Source organism: Camellia sinensis, chromosome 11 (assembly GCF_055761805.1).
Source record: "Camellia sinensis isolate YWXY chromosome 11, ASM5576180v1, whole genome shotgun sequence".
Lineage (NCBI taxonomy): Eukaryota > Viridiplantae > Streptophyta > Magnoliopsida > Ericales > Theaceae > Camellia > Camellia sinensis.
Window position 1 is genome coordinate 165025468 of NC_138971.1, and position 16613 is coordinate 165042080.

General features: G+C 33.4%; 1 protein-coding gene across 1 annotated transcript; it reads left to right on the top strand.

The window, feature by feature from the left end:
* The first annotated feature begins 1842 nt into the window (after positions 1 to 1842).
* LOC114324124 (flavonoid 3'-monooxygenase CYP75B137) lies at positions 1843 to 14895 on the top strand. Its single transcript, XM_028271861.2, has 2 exons — positions 1843 to 2965; positions 14007 to 14895. The coding sequence occupies exons 1-2, from the start codon at positions 1991 to 1993 to the stop codon at positions 14628 to 14630; spliced, it is 1599 nt and encodes a 532-aa protein (XP_028127662.2). The 5' UTR covers positions 1843 to 1990; the 3' UTR covers positions 14631 to 14895.
* Positions 14896 to 16613: the final 1718 nt, after the last annotated feature.

Here is a 16613-nt window from a genome sequence, read left to right on the forward strand (position 1 = left end):
CAAAAAAAAACTGTTTTATTTACTTATTTTTTTTTTTTGAATTTCAGTCAGTGAGAACTCGCCATCTCATTGGGGTGCGACCCCCACTGGGGTCTGCAGCATGGTTGATTCATTTATTACTTTTGCGGTGAAATAAATAAATGATAATTTTATTTTTAATACTAAATCACCTATTTTTTTGTAATAAGGGCAATAAATATACAAAATATTTAATAAAATAATCTATCCGAATAAGACCCATAAACTCTACGAACATAAACACCGGCGGGAGGGAATCTGTCTCCGTCTATTATCTGGCGGGAGGGAATCTGTCTCCATCTATTATCAATTTTCTTTAATATATTTTTTTTAATTTTATGAGTGAAAAAATAAAATAACTATACTTTAGATATAATATTTTATTTTATTTTATCTTTTTATGTCTATTTTAATTTTAAATCATTATTGAGGTATTTGACAAGTTGAATTTTAGTATTTTTTAGGTTAAAATTTATAAAAAGATAAACTAAGCTAAAATAATTAATAAAATAAAATATTACATTAAATCTATAATCATTTTATTTTTCTTTCATAAACATTACATCCAATTACAAAAAAAAAAAAAAAAATCTAACTATTTTCTAAATATAAAAATTTTAACTTATTAAAATAGTCAAAAATTAAAATAACCTACTAAAATAACAATCTCTCAAACACCCACTATGCCAAACTAGTGCTTTAAAATTATAACTTTTCTTTTGGATAAGATTTTCAAAACAAAATTTCTAGTTCTAAATTATTCTTTTCCCCATGAAATATATTATGTTAATGTTGTGTTTGGTTGAAAGATTTAATGAAAGAAATGGAAAGGGAACATGAAATAGAAAGAAAAGTGGAAAGAGTTAATCAGTGTATTTAGTTTCAGTTTTTTGAATTCAGTTTTCTGAAAATCAAGATTTTTATTTTTCTTGTTTTTTTATTTTTAGTGAATATTTTTTAGATTTTAATTAATTTTTTTACTTTTTTAGATGCATCTTCCTTAGATGTATCTAAATAGTAAAATATTTATGAAAAAATATTTTAAAAAATTAATAAATACACAAAAATACAAAAAATGTACTGAATTTTTATTTTTTTATATATATAATTTTTTGGTATTTAGTGTATTTTGTAAAAAAAAATTCACAAATATTATGCTTTTTAAGTGTATTTATGTTCAGTGTGTCTAAAAATTAAAAAAATTGGTTAAAATATTAAAAAAATTCATTAAAACATTAAAGTACAGAAAATAAAAAATAAAATTTTCTGAAAACTGTTTTCTGAAAACTATAACAAAACAAGTTGATAGGATTTCAATTACAAAACTATGTTTGGTTATATTGAGAAATGAAAAAAGAGAAGAGCCTAACACTGTATTTGGCTGGGAAATTTCAAAAAAAAAAAAAAAAAAAAAAAGAGAAAAAGAAAAAGAAAAAAAAGGTGTGTGAATTCAAATCCCTACTTTTTTTTCCTTTTCATTTTAAAATTCCTTTTTAAGGTCTCATTTGACGGCCATCACTTTTAGCTAAAATATCATAAAGTCACTATAAATTACGACAGAGTAATGTTAGAGAACCAAAAATTATACAAAAAGTTAGAATGTTAGAGAACCAAAAATTTTATCAAAAATTTTACCAAATGTCTCATGTGGTGTGACACCCACGTGGGACCCACATCATATGAGATATTTAATAAAAAATTTGATAAATTTTTTAAAATTTGATAAATTTTTTAAAATTTTTAACATTTTTTACTATCACATTGCTCTCTCTATTTATTCATTATCATTTTATTAAAAACAAAACCAAAAAAAATTACTAAAGTAAACTATTTTCAAACGAAATCTAAATCGCTCGACTGACTACAGCGTAACCAATCAATCAAATTTCCCAATAGTATATTATAGTCTGATGATGTTCATTCAAGTACAAGCCACCACAAACACAACCAACCATTCCTATCATCCCACACCATGCTTCAAAAGCTAACCACCCTCTTCTCTGAACCCTATTCATGGTGGTTTCAAACCACCACCACCACCACCACCTCCTCCCTCCCCTTCCTCCTCCTCACCACCACCTTCCTCCTCCTCCTCTCCCTCTCCTGGTTCTTATACCTCAAACCCACAACCCCTGACCCCCCACTCCCACCAGGCCCTCTCGGCCTCCCAATCCTCGGCAGCCTCCCATTCCTCGACCCAGAACTCCACACCCACTTCTCCACCCTCTCTCAAACCCACGGCCCCATCCTCACTCTCCGCCTCGGCACCAAAATCGGCATCGTAATCTCCTCCCCTTCCATCTCCCGCCAAATCCTCAAAGACCATGACGTTACCTTTGCCAACCGTGACGTCCCCGTCGCCGGCCGTGAGGCGGCGTACGGCGGTTCCGACATCGTCTGGACTCCGTACGGACCCGAGTGGCGGATGCTGAGAAAAGTCTGCGTCCGCGAAATGCTCAGCAACGCCACCTTAGACTCCGTCTACGGCCTCCGCCGCCGCGAGCTCCGGCGGACTATCCAGTACTTTTATAGTCGGGTCGGATCGCGGGTCAACGTTGGGGAGCAGATGTTTTTGACGGTGATGAATGTGATAACGAATATGTTGTGGGGAGGGACGGTGAAGGGGGAGGAGAGGGGGAAGATGGGGGCGGAGTTCCGGCAGGTGGTGGCTGAGATGACGGAGCTGTTGGGGAAGCCCAATTTGTCAGACTTTTTTCCGGGTTTGGCCCGGTTTGATTTGCAGGGGGTACAGAAGCAGATGAAGGGGTTGGCGAAGAAGTTTGATCGGATTTTCGAGAATATAATTGATCAAAGGCTGAAAATGGACGGTCATGGAAGTGGAACCGCCGAGGAGAGTGCCGATTTTTTGCAGTTTTTGTTGAAGCTGAAAGACGACGGAGACGCCAAAACGCCTCTCACCATCACCCACCTCAAAGCCTTGCTAATGGTATGTTAGTTTTCGGTTTCAATTAACTCAATTTTAATTATTAATTTTAAATTTTATGTTAGTTTGATTCATCTGATAATGTATTATTGTTTATTTTTATTTTTTTATAATTTTTTTTTGCTGAATTAGTTATGTTAAACTCACGGAATTGAATAAACTTATAATATTATTTCTAAAAATCATAATATATATAGTGTTCGTTTAGAATGGGAGTTGATTTTTTGATTTTTTAATTATTTTAATTTAGAGTTAAAAAGTCTTGTTTAGGATAAATTTTTTATTTTTTTTTTAATTTTTATGAGAAAAAAAATAAAATGATTATATATTAAATGTGATATTTTGTCATATTTGACTAAAATAACTTATTTTGTCTTATATAACTATTTTAGTCCCAATGGAACATCCCAAACGATCACATAATTTATGTACGTATTTTTTATTAAAAAATATTACTCATTTCATCCCAAAATAATAATTCATTTTGAAGAATTTAATTTTTTTAATAGTATAATTATTACATTTTAAAAATATTAATTTTTCAAAATTAAATTTTGATAGTATTTTTTTTTGAGAATATCAATGGTCATAATGGTACTTTTTGTGTTATTAATAAATTTTAAAAAATGACAACATATAAATTTATATTATTTTATTCTTTAATTTTTGAAAATAAATTAATATTTTAAAATAATAAAAAATAAAATAAAAAATTAATATTTTAAGACGAAAAAAATAACAATTATAATTAATTAAACAAAATTAAGACACATTATAAATCTAAAATCAAAATCAACTTAATTAAAATTATAAAACTGAAATGAAACAATAATAAAAAATACAGAACTATGGACAAATTTCGTTGATTCTTTCTTCAAAGCCCGTGGGTGGGTCCACTATGGCCCTATTTTGATGGTTTAATCAATTTATTTTTTAGTTTGTCGTATTTAGATCACTTCACTTAATTAGCTAATTTTATTAATAATTAAAAAAAAAACTAAAACTATCTATTTTTATTTATTTTATTTTTTGACGGTTTAGATACATATCATCTCTTGACATTTGAAAAATTACATTAATTTCTTGTCATTATAATATTTTAGATAGAATGAAAATATTGAACTCATCTATTCTCTTTTTTCTTACTTTGTTTTATCTTTGTTTTTTTTTTCTTTTCCTTTGCTTTATTTTTTTTTTTAATGTAATTTTTTCTATTTTTCTATTAAGAGTTATATTGTCTTTTATATAAACAGAATTGTGAAATGAGATTATTAAACACAAAGGATGGAATTATAATTTCTAAAATATCAAGTAGTAAAATATAATTATAATTTACTGAATTTTTTTTGTGGATAAGCTTGAGATACAGTAAGTGTAGAACCTATAGTGAGATGGCGAGCCCCCAACAAGATCAGTCTCCAGTCCGCAAGCCAACCTTTTCCTTTACTCTAGCTTCAATTATTTTGACATGTCTATTCACCATTATTATTGATTGCATATGGGCAACTCATCGAAGAAAATTGTTGTTATCTTACTATCTTTTTGAAAATTACTTTTTAATCACTATCTATGTAAATATTTATGATTGTCATATTTGAAAACAAATAATTTAAAATATAATGTTTACAAAATAAATTGAATATATATAGGATTAATTACATTTTAACCCTTATAATTTAATTTTAAAACACATTACTCTTTTCAAGTTTAAAAATATATACATAACCTCCTTGTATTTTGAGGTAAGGTGCACAATTTAACTCTGTTAATAATTTTTGCACCAAGTCAATATTACCGTCGTTTTTATTTTCAATTTTCTTACCATGCCACTACTATCATAACTTTCTCTCTCTCAAATTGGACTTACCTACCCACCCCTCCCAACAACACTACATCATCTTCTCGGTCATTACAAGGCACCAATTACTTCTCACAACAATCCATTCCCTTTAACAATGTTTCTCTTCTCACGCAAGACATTCACTCCAAAGTAGCTGTAAGATAAGTTGATGTATATTATTGATTGATATATTACAAGATTGTTGTGTTTCTGTATTGTATGTGATAATTACAAAGAGAAGGAACTCTCTCTTTATAGAGAGAAGAATGAAACATTGGATACCAACAAGACCCACTATCACCGAAAGCAACAAAAGGAATAAAGCTAAAGCTATACAATTTATATACTAAAGCTAAAGCTAATTAACAATTATAAATTAACAATTATATATTAACAGCCCCCCTCAAACTCAAGGAGGATAGGTACTAGCCAACTTGAGTTTGAAGAGAGTAACAAAACAGGAAAGTAAACTGATAAATAAAACAGGATAGGAGACACGGTATGGTCGTGTCAGACCGTTGTAGCAGACATTTTACGGGGTCATGTCGGACCGTTGTAGCAGAACAGTTTACGGGGTCATGTCGGACCGTTGTAGAAGACAGTTTATGGGGTCATGTCGGACCGTTGTAGCAGGACAGTTTACGGGGTCATGTCGGACCGTTGTAGAAGACAGTTTACGGGGTCATGTCGGACCGTTGTAGAAGACAGTTTACGGGGTCATGTCGGACCGATGTAGCAGGACAGTTTACGGGGTCATGTCGGACCGTTGTAGAAGACAGTTTACGGGGTCATGTCGGACCGATGTAGCAGGACAGTTTACGGGGTCATGTCGGACCGTTGTAGCAGACAGTTTACGGGGTCATGTCGGACCGTTGTAGAAGACAGTTTACGGGGTCATGTCGGACCGATGTAGCAGGACAGTTTACGGGGTCATGTCGGACCGTTGTAGAAGACAGTTTACGGGGTCATGTCGGACCGATGTAGCAGGACAGTTTACGGGGTCATGTCGGACCGTTGTAGAAGACAGTTTACGGGGTCATGTCGGACCGTTGTAGCAGACAGTTTACGGGGTCATGTCGGACCGTTGTAGAAGAGGTTGTGGTGGTGCACCAAGGGGGCGACTTAGGGAGTGCGCCATGAGCGACTTATACATGATACTGTGTATAACCCCCCCTCAAACTCAAATAGGTGTAAAGATAGAAACCTATTTGAGGTTGAAACAAAGGGATTGATAAAGCTGACCGGTGTAGAAGACACTGTATGAGTGTGTAGATAGGCTGCCCAAAAAAAAATATACATGGATGTAGATATCGAGCCCTCAAAAGTCGTGCCCTCAAAAGGTGTGCCCGGACCCTCAAAAGGCGTGTCATCAAAAGGCGTGTCCGAGGCATCAAAAGGCGTGCCATGAAAAGGCGTGCCAGTTTGTCGGCGAGAAGAGGCGCGCGATGCGCGTGGCTGCCTCGGCTATTTAACCAAGACAGAGCTGAGGCAGAGGCGAAGACAAACAATTGGCGAAAATCCTCTGAAAAACTCTTCGTTTTGCTGAGAAGGTTTTGCTGAGAAGATACTCTGTAACACTCTCTATAACACTCTGTTGCCCAGAAAAAATGGCTTCGTCTTCCCGCGGGCTGCTTACCCTCTTTCCCGACCTCAACGAGTCCACAGGAGAGAGAACTGGTGCGGTGGCCAGTGAACCTCAACCAAACACTGCTGGGTTTGCTCCGCTGAACTTTCCGATGCGGTCTGTGGAGCAAAAAATGGCGGTGCAGTCGGATGTGGAAGCCAATCAGTATACGTTGAAGGCATGTGTGGAGTCCATGACGGCGGTCACAAATCTGTCGCACCGGCTACAGAGTAGGACAAATGAGGTGCAGCAGTTAAACTCCCAGCTGGCTCTGCTCCAACGCATGTATAAGGATGCGCGAGCAGAGATGAGCTTGCTAAGGGCAGAAAACAAGGAGCTGAAGCGGAAGGCCACCGTGATGTTCCGATTTGGAGGGCCGCCATATGCTGCAGTGGAGGAGCAAGGAAAAGTGGTCATGCCCAGTGGAGTGGGAAACACGGAGGCAACACCGGCAAGGGCCGCCCATGATGGAGGCAAGAAGAAAAGACCTGCGGCAGAGTAGAGAAGAAAAAATCCCGCTGTGGGTGTGGTTGTGTTGTAAATTTTTTTTTTTTTTTTTTTTTTTTTTTTTTTTTTTTTTGGTGTTGTTGTTGTTGTTGTTTTTTTTTGTGGTGTAGAATGGTGAGCGGGGTGAATCCCGGAGATGAATAAAATAAGGGAAGGTTTGGTGTGCAAATCGTTATCACACGGATATGGGAAAAACAACAATGGTGTTTGGAGATGTTTTTTTTTTTTTTTTTTTTTTTTTTTTTTTTAATAATAATAATAATAATAATAATAATAATAATATATTAAGGTAGAAACCATATGTGCTAGTGAGAGTTGCATATAAAAGATATAAAGAGAGGTGTGATAAAGAAAAGAATGGTGGTGGAGAGAAAAGGATACGAGAAGTGGAAACATAATGATGATGATGGAATTAAAAATAAAATAAAAGGAAATGATGATAGAGTTAAAAAAAAAAAAGAGTGCAGGTTAGGGTAGTGCCCTGCAAAAGAGATACTTTTGTGGAGTGGGTCACATGGGTGAGGAGAGAAGAGCCCAGGTCTCTACCATCTACCAGAGAAAGAGAGAGACCGTAGCAGCTTTGAACATTTTTTTTTTTTTGTTTTTTTTTTTTTTTTTTTTTTTGTTTTTGTTTTTTTTTTTTTTTTTTGGGTGTGTATATGAGGTGCATGAAGTGACTGTGTGCTAGAGATAGATAACCAGAGAGAGGGAGAGGGCCTCGTGTGGCTGCTGGATGTGATCGGAGACCGAGAGAGGAGAGGGGCCAAAATCAGAGAGATAAAGAGAGATATAGAAAGGAGTTGCTCTCTTTCTCTCTCTTCCCGATGAACAATTTGTAGGGTTTGAAGAAACAAGTGATTGTTGCTTTACGGAAAATTTAGGAGATTCAGTATGGCGGGACTGCAATCAGATGAGGAAACAGAAGCACGTGAACGATCTCATGGCTGAACTGGGTCGACTCAGGGAAGAGAATAGTTGTGTTTTTACGAGGGTGACTGGGATGACTCAGCTGTGCATGAATTTTGAAGCTGAGAACTCGGTTCTAAGAGCTCAGGTGGCTGAGTTGACTCACAGGTTGGACTCTCTCAATGAGATCATGGAATGCTTGAGCTCCAACAACAACAATGGAGTGTTTGAAGGGTCTTATGATCGGATGATCAACGATGGTGATGATTTCTTGAACCCGTGGAATTTGCTTTACGTGAATCAACCCATCATGGCTTCTGCAGATAACATGCTCATGTACTCATTCTGATTCTGATTCTGATTATGATTCATAATCTGGATATGTTATCTTGTCTTAGTTTTTGGAGGCTTTCCAGTGCCTCGTCTCATCTCTCCAACGGCCGAGATCCTTGAGCAGAGAGAGTTGCCGAGAGATGATGAAGGAAGCCAAGTCCCTCCTCCAACGCTGCAGAGACAACGACGTCAATTTCTTCGACAACGCCGAGGTCGACGCCAACGGCCGAGCCGAGGAGATCATGGGTCAGGCGATCCGCGAACTGGGTTGGAAGCGATCCGACATCGTCGTGTCCACCAAGATCTGCTGGGGCGGGTCTGGACCCAACGACAAAGGCTTGTACAGAGAACACATCATCGAAGGCACCAAAGCCTCGCTCAAGAGGCTTGAGATGAGATGGACTATGTGGATGTGATCTATTGTCATCGTCCTGATTTGTCGACGCCGATCGAAGAGACAGTGAGGGCAATGAACTATGTGATCGGATCTGGTGCTGCGGTGGTGAAGTGTTGTTGAAGAATCTGCCATTGAAGAAGAAATTAGGAAAATTTGGGTTTGTCCGGCGGGCGGCCAGGGGCGAGATTGCCGCCCGCCGGTGGAACGAAATTACTAGGTTCTTAACCTAGCTCTGATACCATGTAAGATAAGTTGATGTATATTATTGATTGATATATTACAAGATTGTTGTGTTTCTGTATTGTATGTGATAATTACAAAGAGAAGGAACTCTCTCTTTATAGAGAGAAGAATGAAACATTGGATACCAACAAGACCCACTATCACCGAAAGCAACAAAAGGAATAAAGCTAAAGCTATACAATTTATATACTAAAGCTAAAGCTAATTAACAATTATAAATTAACAATTATATATTAACAGTAGCCATCACCACCAACTTGTGATATATATATATATATATATATATACTAGCGTATGTTCGTGTCTGAAAACACAATAAATAATATTAAGATTATAATATAATTGTAATTCAAATACTATTTAAATTTATTTTTTAATTTGATAAAATCTCAAATTTATTATAAAATTTTGAAATTCTCACAAAACTCCTCACAAAACGCGTTTTTGCTTATATAATATATAGCTAAATAGATAAATGTGCCTAGTATATATATAATTTTCACGAACATACATACAATACTGCTTTTACTTATATAATCATATGTAAATTGTATGTATGTCCGTAATGCCCTAGTGTATTACGGGCATACATACATTATATAAAAATATGTGTAAAATATATTGAACAAAAAGGAGAAAATAAAAAAAAAATAGAGAGAAAAAAAAAAACGGGAGAAAATAAAATAAAAAAAGAGAGAGAGAAAGGCGGAATCATGAGATTATGGAAGGAGGGGTGTGAGAAAAGGAAAAAATAAGAGCGAAAAGCAAGAAAGTAGAAAATGTATATTTAGAACATTTTTTGGAAAATATATCTCAGCTATCGTTTTATAATTTGAACAGATCTGAGCCTTCCATATTTCTTAATAGGACAAAAATATTTTGAAGATTCAAAAACCGTCTTGCTTTATTAAAATATGTTGAAGATTCATATGAGGTCTAAATTTACGAAGTATATCATGTATTCAATATATTTAAAATTAATAATTAATTGTTCAAATTCATTTAATTTGTGCACTAAAAAATTAATTAATATAATCGCTACTACCCACAGTAAAATTTAGCTCCTAATTCTAGGATCGCAGACTTTTTTATATAATATAAATAAAAATAAGTGATCAAAAATGAGAAAAAAAAATAGAGAGAAAAATAAAAATGATAGAAAATAAAAAAAAATAAAAAGAAAAGAGAGAGGAATGTAGGATCATGGGATCATAGAAGGATAGATGAGAAAAGGAAAAAGTAAGAGAGAAGTACGAAAATAGAAAAATATACATGTAGGATATTTTTTGAAAAATATATCTCAGCCGTTGTTTTATAATTTGAATAGATCTGAGTCGTCCAAATGTCCTAGTAGGACAAATTCAAAAATTATCTTGCTTTATTATATACATGTTGAAAATTTATATGAGATCTAAATTTACGAAGTATATCAAGTATTCAATATATTTAAAAATAATAATTAATTGTTCAAATTTATTTAATTTGTGCACTAAAAATAATCTCCACTACACAGCAAAATTTGGATCCTAATTCTGAGATTGCAGACTTTTTCATATAATAAAAATAAAAATAAGTGATCAAAAAGGAGAAAAAAACAAATAGAGAGAAAAATAAAAATGATAGAAAATAAAAAAAAAATAAAGAGAAAAGAGAAAGGAAGGTGGGATCATGGGATTATATAAGGGAATCAGGATCCCCTCCTTGCATTTCCTACTTGCAAGCCCATTGGGCCCACTTTTAGGCCCAATTTTGATAATTCGAACCGTACATATTTTAAGATTTGTTCAGTATATCTTACCTGTAAAAAATCAAGTTGATCGGATATCAGAAAGCATGTGTTCGGAAAACTTGAACTAAAAACTATTTTTTTAAAGAATTTAATAAACAATTTTTCGAACACATGTTTTCTGATATCCGATTAACTTGATTTTTTACAGGTATGATATACTGAACAAGTCTTAAACTATGACCGGTTCGGATTATCAAAATTGAGCCTAAAAGTGGGCCCAATAGGCTTGCTAGTAGAAAATGTAAGGAGGGGATCTTGATTCCATATAAAGATATGTGAGAAAAGGAAAAAGTAAGAGAGAGAAGCGAGAAAATAGAAAATGTACATGTAGGATATTTTTTGAAAAATATATCTCAGCCGTTGTTTTATAATTTGAATAGATCTGAACAGTTCAATATCCTAGTAGGACAAATGCGTGTAAGACAAATTCAAAAACCATCATGCTTTATTATATAGATATTGAAGATTTATATAAGTTCTAAATTTATGAAATTTATCAGGTATTCAATATATTTAAAAATAATAATTAATTATTCAAATTCGTTAAATTTGTGGATTATAAAATTCATTAATTTAATCTCCACTATACACAATAAAATCTGGCTCCTAATTCAGGGATCGTAGACTTTAACATATAATACGAATAAAAATAAGTGAACAAAAAAGAGAAAAAAAAAACGAATAGAGAAAAAAATAAAAATGGGAGAAAATAAAAAAAATAAATAAAAAGAAAAGAGAGAGAGATCATGAGATCATGGAAGGATGTGTGAGAAAAGGAAAAAGTAAGAGAGAGAAGCGGAAAAATAGAAAATGTATATGTAGGATATTTTTTGAAAAATATATCTTAGCCATTGTTTTATGATTTGAATAGATCTAAGCCGTCCATATGTCCTAGTAGGACAAATGTGTGTAGGACAAATTCAAAAATCATCTTGTTTTATTATATAGATATTTATATACAAATTTGTGTGTGTGTATATAATTTTTTTTCCTTCCGGTAAACCTATTGATGCTATTAATTTTGTCAAATTATTTTGCTATTTGCATTATGAAGCCTTGACTAAAATACTGTTAGAAATATATGATGATGCGGAGGTATTCTGTTTGGTCTGAAAATTTGAATGATTCAAAAATAATTTAACAAATTATAATTTGTACACAACAAAAATTAAGAACTTACAGACAATATATGCAATACTAAGAACAATGAAGAAGTGGGAACCTGAAAACAGAGCAAAATTCCGAAGAATTTGACTCTAAATCGATTCTAATTTCAAAATTAATTTTTTTGATAATTCAAATTCAATTCAACTCCTGGATGAGTGAGGTATTTAGAGGCTTCAAGATGGAAGTTCGAACAGACACAAACTTGTTCGAATTTCGGCAATTCAACTTTGAGAATCTGCCTGAAATACATTAAACTCATTGTCCTAATTTCGGCAATTGTAGTGACCTTTACCAAATCAAAAGGAAATCATGAGAAGTGATGACAGTAGTGCTTCGATGAGAGGGGATGTGGCCAACGGTTGTGTGGCGGTGGTGTTAAGAGCAATGGTGGTTCTGGGTTGGGTTCTTCATGATGATGGGTAATAAATAATAAGTTGTTGGTGAGATAACAAGGAGATGAGGGCATTACAATAATGTTGATTGCAAATTATATCCTAAACATTGTTACCACGCATCTTAATCAATGGTGCTGTTTGGTATAGCTGTTAAAACAGATTATAGATTATAGCTTAACAGATTATAGATTATGACTTTAATCAGAAGCTGTTAATCTGTTTGGTATAACTGTTGGATTATAGATTTAAGTTGCTGAGTAATGTTTGTTAAATAAGCTGTGAAGTAACTTTTTCAATTAATTTTTATTTTTTATTATTCACTATTTGTCTACATTTCTCATAAAAAATAATAATAATATTTTATAATCCATTTGGGTTTTTTTCTATTTTTAAAAAAATAAAAAATAAAAAATAAAAAAATTTAAGAGTATAACCGTAAATTAACATGTTCACAGCAGAAACTGATAATCAGAAGTAAGGGGTGAGCAGTTTCTCAGAATCAGCTTTTTTGACTAAAAATAAGTTGTTAGAATCAGAAGCTGTTTGAAATAAGTTTAAGCAAACAGTCCGAAATAACTTTTTTAAAAGCTAGAAGGCATAAGTTGGCTCAAAAAAGCTCCACCAAACACCTCCAATGTTGAGTTACACACATTGTTATTTGTAACAATTTCTGTTAGTTTTACATTTTACTCCAAATCATGAGGAGTTTGTGTATATTTTTAAACTTGAAGGGGGTAATGTGTTTTTGAGTTAAATCACAAGGGATAAAATGTAATTAACCCATATATATAGTGAATGATTATGTGCAATTCAGTTTAATTTCATTTATTTAACTACAATGACGTGTCATTATTCTATTATTGTCAAAAGAAATATAGAGAATAAAATTTAGGGGGATGCACCAATAAATCCCAAATTAATAACTTATGCACTGTTTAGTCCTAAAAGTTTTCTTATAGACTGAAAGGTCCCATTACAATGTTAATAACATCAGATACAATGTTAATAACATCAGAGTCATGTTACAAACATTGGATTTCAAACATCTAATGTTAATCAAATTTCAATAATGTTTGAAAATATAGGATGAAAAACATCTAATGTTCATCAGATTTCAATAAATTTTGAAATTATAGAATGAAACATCAGATCATTTACATCATTCACATCATGTTGATGTAAAAATGGGACTAAATGGAGCATAAGAAAACTTTTAGGACTAAATGGTTCAACGTTTCAAAAACTAGGACTTATGGATAAATTTTCCTAAAATTTAGACCCTTTATTTTTTATGATTTTTTTTTACTATCTACTCAGAATTATGATATACGTCTCGATGTCATTGTGGGTAGCCGATAGAAAATGAATAGAAAATAGTGTAGGCATAGAAAAATTCAAACATAAGTTTTAAGCAAAGATTAGTTTAGATACACCAATCCCATAACATGTGATGATGGAATGGAGTCCATCATCAGTGTGAGAAACTATAGTTTATTGGTATGTTGTTGAAATTTTAAATTAATTGTGAGCAGAAAAGTAGTTGTAAATGTTTCTGCCTAAGTTCACATGTTTATCATTGAAACACAAATGCAAAATCTTTTAAAACAATATAATAAAGTGTTGTTAGCATTGTATTCATCTTGGCAGACTATGAACCCCATCCAAAATGAATGCACATTATGTGCGTCTTTTTTTCTTTTTCATTTTTTTAAAAAAAAAAAAAAATTGTATTGTTATTATATTGAAAGTAATCATCAATTCAGTTCAGACATGAACGACATGATTGTCACAATTGTTCTAAATTTAGTATATTTTTGAAATGTGGTATGTTTTTTTTGGACAGGACATGGTTGTCGGAGGAACAGACACAACCTCAAACACAGTTGAGTTTGCCTTGGCCGAGATGATGAACAAGTCACAAGTTCTGAGAAAAGCCCAACAAGAAGTTGAGACAGTAGTTGGCAAAGACAACATAGTGGAAGAATCGCACATTCATAAATTACCCTACTTATACGCGGTGATGAAAGAGACTCTGCGCCTCCACCCCGCCCTGCCGCTCTTGGTGCCTCACTGCCCCACTGAGTCCTGCATTGTCGGAGGCTACACTGTTCCCAAAGGTGCTCGTGTTTTTGTTAATGTGTGGGCTGTGCATAGAGACCCTTCGGTTTGGACAAACCCATTGGAGTTTGATCCAGAGCGGTTTTTGGGGGATTCTAAGTGGGATTATAGTGGGAATGACTTCAATTATTTCCCATTTGGGTCCGGTAGAAGAATTTGTGCAGGGACTGCAATGGCAGAGAGGATGTTCATGTTTTCGCTTGCTTCGCTTGTGCACTCTTTTGATTGGAAATTGCCTGAAGGAGAGAAATTGGATTTGGAAGAGAAGTTTGGTATTGTGCTGAAGAAGAAGGTACCTCTTGTTGCAATCCCAACGCCGAGGTTATCTGACCCAGCGCTATATGAGTGAAATCCAGAGAAGATTGTTACTAAAAATAAGAAAAATGAAAGAAAATAAGAGCGAAGGGTTCTGGTGCTTGATGTAGGTTCCATGTTTGGAATGAAGGTCCCAGGACGATGCAATTGCATGTTGTGCTAATTACCCAAAAGTTGAGAACTTCATGTTCATTTTTACACTTGAATTTTCATTTTTCTAAATGAATTGCTGATTGTCCAATGCCTATGTAATGTAAACAGACTTTTCTTTCAAATTAATGTGCATTTCAAATACAAAAGTGTTGTTATTTTGTTAGACCATGTCACATTAGTTTGTTCAAAAAATAATAATAAAACTTGAAATTTGTGTAAAGTCAATCTAATCAGTTTCAGGACAAGCTTGTTGCACATTGTTTTCTTGAAACCATCTAAACTTGGTTCAGAGGTCTTTCCATCTATTATTACCGATTGGTTTTGGGATTGAACATCTCCAAATATTTTGTATCAAAATTAGATCTAGGGTGCTCTTAAGATAATTCTCAATTTGAGTCTATTTTTCTCATCTCATATAATATATTTTTTTGATAGAATATGTATTCAAACTTGTCTTGACATGGGAAGTTTTAAAAATTACAAAAGGAAAAAATGAGAAGCAATTGATTCATTATAAAGATTCCATCTAGAAAATTATTACGGAATGCCAATGCAATTTATGATGATTTTGATGTTGACAAATACATTACTAGCTCAAATGCAAACTACGCTAGTAGATGATCGCAATCAACACAGGTATTTTATTTTATTTATTTTTTTTTGTGTCATATGTGCTTGGCATATACATCATGGGTTATTATCTTTTTGGACACATTAATGTTCTTAATCAACATGGCCTGTTATTATCCATTTTAAAACATGGAACCAATTATAGGGCCAAGATGTAATGTTAGTGAGTATTATCATATGTTGAACAATTTGGAACTGGTAAGCCAAGGAGGGAAATAAATCATACCTGAACATACCTTTCGCATGGTCTGTTCCATTTATTTTGTTCACTCATTATCATTTGGTTTTGAATTTTATGTTTTTAAATTTTTTTACAAGATATCAGAATTCATTCTTTGGTGATTTAATTTAATCGGCCACAACACCTACACCGTAATAATAAGATGAAAATTGTTAAGGATCTCAAAAAATTTATTACTAACATTTCTTTGTCTTATAATGGTGGAGGGTTCACACCTATGTGGGACCCACATACATATAACACATTTAATAGAAATACTGATAAATCTCTTAGTGTCTCTAGCCTTACTCATAAATAGTTTTTCTATTTGTACATAAATTAATTACAGAATTAAATACAACCTATTGTACCTAGGTGTGAGATCCACAAAATATGTGAAAAAATTATAGTTTTATGATTGATTTATGGGATCTTAGAATCTTTTTATTTTTAAATAAATAGCACTTCATCTGAAGATAACCTAATAACCTCATACCTTTGTTTGTGTGATCTTTTTATTTTTATTTTTTACCACACGGAGAATGTCTTTGACTCGATTATATAATCGTATAATAGAAAAGTGCGTTAGTACAAAGAAGAGGGGAGATCAGAGGATCCCTTGCTAACCAATACAATTGAATTCATATTGTAACTCAATGCCAAACTTGATTTAATAAGCTATAATCACACATTAATAAAAATGTTACGAAAAATTGTGAGAGTCGTTACCAGTGGTCTAGTAAACACTGCAGGAAATTCAACTTTTAGTGGCGTTTAAAAAACGCCGCTAAAAGTGTCAAAACACCGCCAATTCTTTTTGTGATGCTTAGCACCAAACGCCGAGGACGCGGCCGTCGCTTTAGCTTTATGACGTTTTAAAAACGTCGTGATATTAGTATAAAAACGCCGCCAAATGTCCTCCTAAACACACGCTGACGTCACTGACAATATTTAGCAACGTTTTGGAAAAACGCCGTCATATCTTTTTTTAAAAATATGACCGTTAGTATGTAG

What these genes read in the sequence shown, in the direction of transcription:
- LOC114324124 (XM_028271861.2), top strand. Translation starts at nt 1,991, where the DNA reads ATGCTTCAAAAGCTAACCACCCTCTTCTCTGAACCCTATTCATGGTGG. An exon ending in ACCTCAAAGCCTTGCTAATG is followed by an intron (nt 2,966 to 14,006) that starts GTATGTTAGTTT and finishes TTTTTTGGACAG; the next exon opens with GACATGGTTGTCGGAGGAAC.